This window comes from Rhipicephalus sanguineus, chromosome 1 (assembly GCF_013339695.2).
Source record: "Rhipicephalus sanguineus isolate Rsan-2018 chromosome 1, BIME_Rsan_1.4, whole genome shotgun sequence".
In the NCBI taxonomy this organism is placed as follows: domain Eukaryota; kingdom Metazoa; phylum Arthropoda; class Arachnida; order Ixodida; family Ixodidae; genus Rhipicephalus; species Rhipicephalus sanguineus.
Window position 1 is genome coordinate 49,578,322 of NC_051176.1, and position 7,565 is coordinate 49,585,886.

At 43.6% G+C, this 7,565-nt stretch overlaps 1 protein-coding gene across 1 annotated transcript in view; it reads left to right on the forward strand.

Moving 5' to 3' along the window:
* The window catches only part of LOC119386361 (uncharacterized), a 55,421-nt gene that overhangs the window by 14,659 nt on the left and 33,197 nt on the right, over positions 1-7,565 (forward strand). The window contains exon 5 of the mRNA XM_037653713.2: positions 7,108-7,227. Coding sequence (XP_037509641.2) covers positions 7,108-7,227 — 120 coding nt within the window. The remainder of the gene's footprint in view (positions 1-7,107; positions 7,228-7,565) is intronic.

Consider the following 7,565-nt stretch of genomic DNA (forward strand, 5'->3'; position numbering starts at 1 on the left):
ATTGTTTGCTGCAGCGCACGACAGATAATTAATTACAGGCTCCTCATCGCCGACCAGTGTCAGTTTAGGTTTCAAAAACGACAAGCCTTCGGGTGCAACTATCACCACCTAGCGGGTGCAGTGCTTGATCACGTCAGCACACAGAACTGTGGCGCACTTCCGCACGGTTCGCGAGCAGCCGCCGAGAAGTAGGCTGCTGGAGCAAACGTGGCAAAAAAACATGGCGGCTGTGACGTCATCATAACTTGTTGCAGCGTGGTCACGTGAGGGAGGTAGGGGGTTTCACCGAGGGTCACCTTTGAGGGTGTCAGTAGTGCGAGGGTGTCGGTCGCTCACGCATACTTCAAAAGTGCGAATATTCGAGCACTTCGAATATTCGAACGAATAATACGGTATTCGAATTCGCTTCGATTCGAATTTAAATTATTGAAAATTTTGAAGTATTCGAAATGAACGAATAGGTGTATATTAGTCCGCTTATAACCCCCCTGTAAAGGTGGTTTCACTGCAGTGGAGGGGTGCTATACCGTGAATACACCTTTCCAGGAAAAATCCGCAGTGTCCGTTTGTAACCTCCTGTAAAGGTAGTTTCACTGCAGTGGAGGGGTGCTATACCGCGAATACAACTTTCCAGTAAAAATCCGCACTGCTGACATTGATTCATCATTTTTTAAGTTTAAAAACTTGTTATACCGGCTTATATGCTCCAAGTATAGTAAATTTTAAAACGCAACATATTTTAAAGGTTATTATTTGCATTCTACCGAAAGCCAAATCCTGCTACTATTCAAAGTTGCTTCCACTTCCTTTGAAACAAAAAGAATGACATTTGCACATGCCTTGTTACAATTTAAAAAAAAACGTTGTGCAGGTTGGTTGGGTCATGACAAATATGCTCATTTTTCTTTACAATATGTGATATATACTATTCGAATACGATTCGAAATTATTCGTCCAAAATCGCTATTTGCTTCGAATTTGCTTCGAACCTAAAATTTACTATTCGCACAAGCCTACTTAAAATACCTTCCAAGCTATATTCGCTGTTGATATTTTGCAGATGATATATGCATGTTCACGGGAATTGATCCCGCAGGCTATCTCGGCCGCGAAATTTTGTGTCAGTACCCGTTTAAAACTTGATGCAGCAGTGCCCTTACTAAAAAAAAACTCATTTGTGGTAAATGCACCTATAGCTAAGTTACAATTGCCTTTGCGGGAATATTACTTTATCCTTCACAAGGCCAGAATAGCTCCTTTCGAGTTTGGGATCACAGTGAGGGAGCTCTGCGATATCCCCAAACAGGTGATGACGTCTTTTTTCTCGCTGATCAAGATCGCTTGCGATGTGTTAGCCTTGTCTGGCTGTTATATCTGGCCATTAAAACTATCCTGAGCCAAGTTATGGGAAAATGCTTAGCCTTCACCCATGAACTTCCTAACAATGGCGCCTTGCAATTTTTAGACATTAATATGCTCTTTAGGGGGCAGCACATTTGCTGAAAGTACTCTCTGCTTGCTGAAAAAGAGCTTTTACCCTTTGATTGTGCTCATGGTAATGTAGTAGTATAATGAGCAATCACATCACATTGCCTTGAATCGGTGCTGGTAAAGTCTTGTGTTCACTTGGCTCAGTATTGTTTTATAATAGCCAGATTGAGTGCTTACAGGTGGCTGAATTCCCCTACTCGAAATTGACTGCTGTGTCCAAAACCCTCCTTCAGAAACTGAAGGGCCAGAAGAAGCCTTACCCAGTTCTTACAACAAAAAGGCCAGAAGTGGTGCCCTATGTGTACAAAGGGTAGCACAATTTTTTTTTTAAATGGGGGTGAATAGGTACAATTGACCTCTTGTTTTTTCAGCAGCACATAAACTGGCTGGGCTATGCCCACACATTTCAGGGCCACCTAAGAAACTGACATGTGGAAAAAAAGCATGACATGTGTCGTAGCATGACAAGGGCCACCTAAGAAACCGACGTGTGGAAAAAAGCATGACATGCGCCATAGGCGTTGTGCATGAAATCCTATTCACTTGTGGAAAGGTTTATATCAGACGAACTGGTCGATGCGTCAACAATCGAGCATGGGAACATGTGCAATCTGATTATGATAATTCATCTTTTCATTTGCCTCTACATTGTAGGACCTGTGTCTGTGACCCAGTGCTGACTGGTTTTCGAATTCTGGGCAGAAGTGGGAATGCACTTGCCAGCGAACTCATGGAAATTTGTCACATTAGCAAGAGAGCGACTGTATCAATGACATGTCTGATGTGCCGTGTAGCGAAGAAAAAGTTCTTAGAAAGATGGTTATAATCTGTATTCCCCTTGACCTTCCATACTTGATGATTGCTGTGACTGTACTGACATGGCTTTGCATAAAGGCAACAACGGCACCGCAAAAGGGCACTGCCACTGCATGTGGCAAAAAAACCCGTAACGTAAGTGTGCAACTCTCCACTCTCCCTTTCACACTGCCTTGAGCTGCCTTGAGCCGCCTTGAGTTCCCGGTAAACTTCACGCACACTGCACATTACGCGGGTTTCATGCTGCGCGCGGCATTTTGAAAAGATTTGCATAACTAAGGACTCTTTTCATAGCTGCAATGTGGCGAATGGGCAGCATCTGCTCACAGCCATATAGGAGATGCAGAGCAGGTAATAGCAGACATCAGCCTCATCAGGGCGAAGTGCATTTTGCTGTTTCCCACAAAATATATCTGCTGCGAATCTGTGTTTCCTGTGTTGCATAAATGACAGGTTGTAACATAAAAATTGTGACATGCATGCCATGCACGGCATGATTTACATGCCACGCTCAAGGTGCGCCCTTGGCTTCACTGGATATGTACCAAAATTAATATGGCGTGACATGACTGTATGATGAGCATAAATGACAGGTCCTAACATGCAAATTCTGACATGCATGACATGTACGGCATGACTTACATGCCACGCGCATGGTACGCTCGCGGCTGTTTTATTCACTTAATATATACCACCAAAATTGCTATGGCGTGACATGACTGCGTGATGAACATAAATGACAGGTCTTAAGATGAAAATCATGACATGCATGTCATTTACGGCATGATTTACATGACACTGTCTTGGTGCGCGACCGGTCGTCTTGGTAACTGGATACAGTGAAACTTCACTTGAACAAACTTGAAGGGACATCGCTAAACTGAAACAGCTATGTTGTAGCCTGTTACCACAAGCTGAAGGTAAAATCAGGTGTTCAAATGAAATTTCAACCTATTTATTTATTGTGCAGCTTATTTGCATGTGAATTGATGCTTGATCTTGTGAAGAATGCAGTAATCTTTTGCTGCACTCGTGCGCTTAAGATGGCAGTGGCCATGACTGTCAAAGCTCTCATGAACCTTCTCCGGCACAACTCTGCTGGGCAGAAAAGGACTTCAGTATCTCGAAGCGCATCAGTGCTTCTACGCAAAATATCCAGTATTTCGTCCAGAGACATGCGTTTTAGTTTGGCGCTCACGATAACCATCACGCGGTTGCATGTCTAAGGTTGCAGCTGTCGCTGCGGCTGTCATGGCCTCAGCGATTAGCTATGGTGGTGTGCAGTTGGCGGAGGCCACAGTAAAACTGTGCTACGAAAAGAGCGGTTGTCCTTGGTGAAGTGGTCATCATGACCTTGGAGGCATTGGATGGTGTCACGGAATATGTTGTAGATCTGAAGTGTGCTGTGCACCGAGTTTCGTTAAACTGAAGGGAGTTAGCATTGTGTTCAATGGCGCTTCCGTGGGGGATTAAAAAAAAAATTCGTACAACTGAATAGTTTAACTGAGGTTCGTTCTAGTGGTATTTTACTCTAGTATATACTAAAATTGGTATGGCATGACACGAGTGCATGACGAACATAAAATGACAGGTCAAGCATTGTATATACCAAAATATTCGTTTTGTTAGCATTGTATATGCCTGACTGTACATGCATGCATGCATGACATATATGCAATAGTGAACTGCATGTCATGACATGAATGCCTTCATATGCCTCAAAGACAAACAATGAGATGATTTTTCAAGGGCTCGTTTATCTTTGTTAGACACAATATTAATGAAAATTGTCTGTTAGTTCTCATTAAAGACAAACAATGCAACATATGCAGCTCCTTGCTGACTGCTTCGTATTACATCGATTCCCACAGTGCGTGGGATCTGCCGGATTTTTCAGCTCCAAAACTGCTCGTAAACAAAGTTCTTTCTTCTCCAAATCTGCTCCAAATCTGCTCCAAAACAGCTTTTTTCCTGCTTCAAAAATTGCTACAAATCCTAAACTGGCTGGACCACCACTGTTTTCATAATAAAGATTAGTTGCCAGTAGCGCTTGTCCTGTGCGTCAGTGTTTGTTTTCTGTCCTGTGTTGAATCTGCACTATCCAGTATTTAAGAAAGCGAAAGAGCAGTGGAAAGAAGGAAAGCCAAGGGCAACCACAAATAAAAAAAAATGGCAGTGGCAGGAGCAAGCAAAAGGGCATGTGCTATCTATACGTCCGGAGAAGGGAATGTTTCCGTTTGAAAGCATGCGCTGCTCCCCGTTTGCTGTGCCCATAGGTGGTGTTGCTCTATTGCTACTGGTTGACTTACTGTATAGGCTTCCTTTGGGGAGCAAGAGTTGCGCCAATGTACGCAGGCCATCTTGGGTTCCAGAGCTATGCGGAAAAGCCACTTTCCATCCATGTAGGAGCTGCACTCGCACGGCATTGCGAGTAGCTTTTTCTTGTGCTTTTTAAAATCCTTTATTTTGTTTGCAAGTAAAACTCAATTGCTCAGCTCACGTTTACAAATCTCGATTGTGTACTTGCGTTCCTAGTCTATAAGCATTACTTCAAATACTGTGTGTGACAAACATGCACACCATTGCAAAAATTCTCAGCACTTTCGATCTTTGCACTTTCAGTCGCGATCGAGCCAGATTGGGATGGAGTTGCTGGTTGCATTTGGCTCCTTTGCAGAAACTGTGGAAGGAATCAAATCACAGTCAGGAATTTTAAACTGAGTCAGGCTCAATAGTGACAGATATGAGTGGCTGTGTGACACCCGTATTAGGCATGCATGTATGTGATAATTGCCTGCGACAGCAGCTGAAAGACGTGAATGTGCAATCCAACAGCCCTGTTGCATCCAGCATTCCTTGGTTTTAAGTGAAAGCTGAATTTGATAGGCTTGTGCGATAGTAAGTTTTAGGTTCAAGGTGAATAGTGATTTGGGCGAATATTTCGAATCGAATTCGAATGGTATGTATCACATATTATGAAGAAAATAAGCATATTTGTCATGACCCAACTAACCTGCACAATATTTTTTTAAAAATTGAAACAAGGGATGCGCAGATGTCATTTTTTTGTTCAAAGGAAGTGGAAGCAACTTTGAATAGTAGCAGGATTTGGGCTTCGGTAGAATGCAAGTGATAACCTGTAAAAATATGTTAAGCTTTAAAATTACTACACTTAGAGCATACAAGCCGGTATAACAACCTTTTTAACTTAAAAACTGATGAATCGATGTGTAGGTAATATGTTCATTTAACCTTATTGTGGGGCTTCGCGGCAGTGTGGATTTCCCCTGAATAGGTGTATTCATGGCATAGCACCCCTCCACTGCAGTGAAACCACCTTTACAGGTGGGTTACATGCGGACTAATACACTTATTTGTTCATTTCGAATACTTTGAAATTTCCAATAATTTAAATTCGAATTGAAGCGAATTCGAATACTGTAATATTCGTTCGAATATTCCAAGTGCTCTAACATTCGCACAAGCCTAGAATTTAATTCAGGTGAATGATACAAGCAATAGCATGCACTCTTGAATTGTTTTCATTGCACCATTGCATCACTGTTGATTCCAGTGATTCCAGTATAGCTACATTGCTGCGTTATACACGTGAGACAAATTTAGATGCGTTACGAGCCTCACACAGCTGACATACACACTGACTGAGGCTGCATATATTGCAACAAGGCTTGGCTTGTCACCGACATATGCAGCAGCCTTTGGAGTCGGTGGCTAGCACATTCGCTCGAGGCGCCGTGAAGAATGCTTTACCATTTTGGTGCGGTTGTGACAGTTCGGTGTGCAGCACCCCTTCACACTGAAAGAGCTGTGGGTGCATTGTATACATTGGTTCTGCAATTCATCACAGATTGCACTTGTGGTCACACGTTGCAATATATGGCTGCATATATTGTTGCAACTGCAATATATGTTGCAATATATGCAACCGCACTATGCAACCGCAATATATGCAACTGAGGCTGCATATATTGCAACAAGGCTTGGCTTGTCACGACCCATATGCAGCAGCCTTTGGAGTCGGTGGCATATAGCACATTTCGCTCGAGGCGCCGTGAAGAATGCTTTACCATTTTGGTGCGGTTGTGACAGTTCGGTGTGCAGCACCCCTTCACATGAAAGAGCTGTGGGTGCATTGTACTACATTGGTTGTGCAATTCACCACAGATTGCACTTGTGGTCACACGTCTCTCGACCAGTGGCATCGAAGAAAGCAGCAGAAAGAGTAACAACAAAGCCGGTGTCAATTGCGCTTGGCCAACCAGAATATCAGAGAGAGTGTCGTAACCTGCAAAGTGTTGGCCTCTCTGCAGCATGGTTTAACCCACTCTTCATCACGTGATGGTGCTTGGCGAATAGAGGTGCTGGAATCGCTGAAGGCAGGGGCACACACTTGCTCCATGGAACTTGTGGAGTTTCGTGGTGCGACCCCATGGTACAACTTCTGCGGTACAGCTCCAGAATAACTGCAGGGTGGGATCATAGCGGGCGAAGAAAAGTCAAACTTTGATGAAAATTCAGGGTGCGATCTCTATGCTACTAAATAAAGTAACTTAATAAAGTAACTTAATAGCTATTGCAGAGTTCTCACAAAACATTTTGGTGTTGAAAAACTGTTTTTAGTCGCTGAAAGTTTTTCTAAGTTGTATTGTTATATGGTGGATTGATGGCAGTAGGGCATAGTACTATCAAAGTGCGAGATGCCTGATCGCATCTTTAAAGGAACAAATTGTGCTTAGCATTGTGTCTCTAAGTGCCGCATGTTATTTTTCTGATGCGCAGGTCAGAGCATACCACAAGCACTTCTACCGTCCTGAGAATCTGTGTGTGATTGTAGCTGGCAGCGTATCTCCCAAAGAAGTACTCAGGCTGGAGCCAATTGAAAGGAAGATCATTGCCAAAGTAAGCTACCTGGCTAGGTTAACATTGACATGGCAGCACATATTGAAAGTGCCTTGTGAATGTTGCAGCCACCTGCTGCATAGAGAATGTGCTGTGAATGAGTCAGTGCATTTCTTGTGAGGGAAATGGGGTGAGATTCATGTACAGTATGACCTCGTAACAATGGATCTGCTTACAACCGACATTCGGATACTAAATTAGAGCACTGCACGGGCTGATTTTTCCGGCCCGGGCCCGGCCGGTCCGAAATGCCATGCTCCTGCCCGCCCGAGCCCGGCCCGGTGTTCTTAAATGTGGCCGTACCCGGCCGGCCCGGACCGTTTCAGCTAGTTATGCCT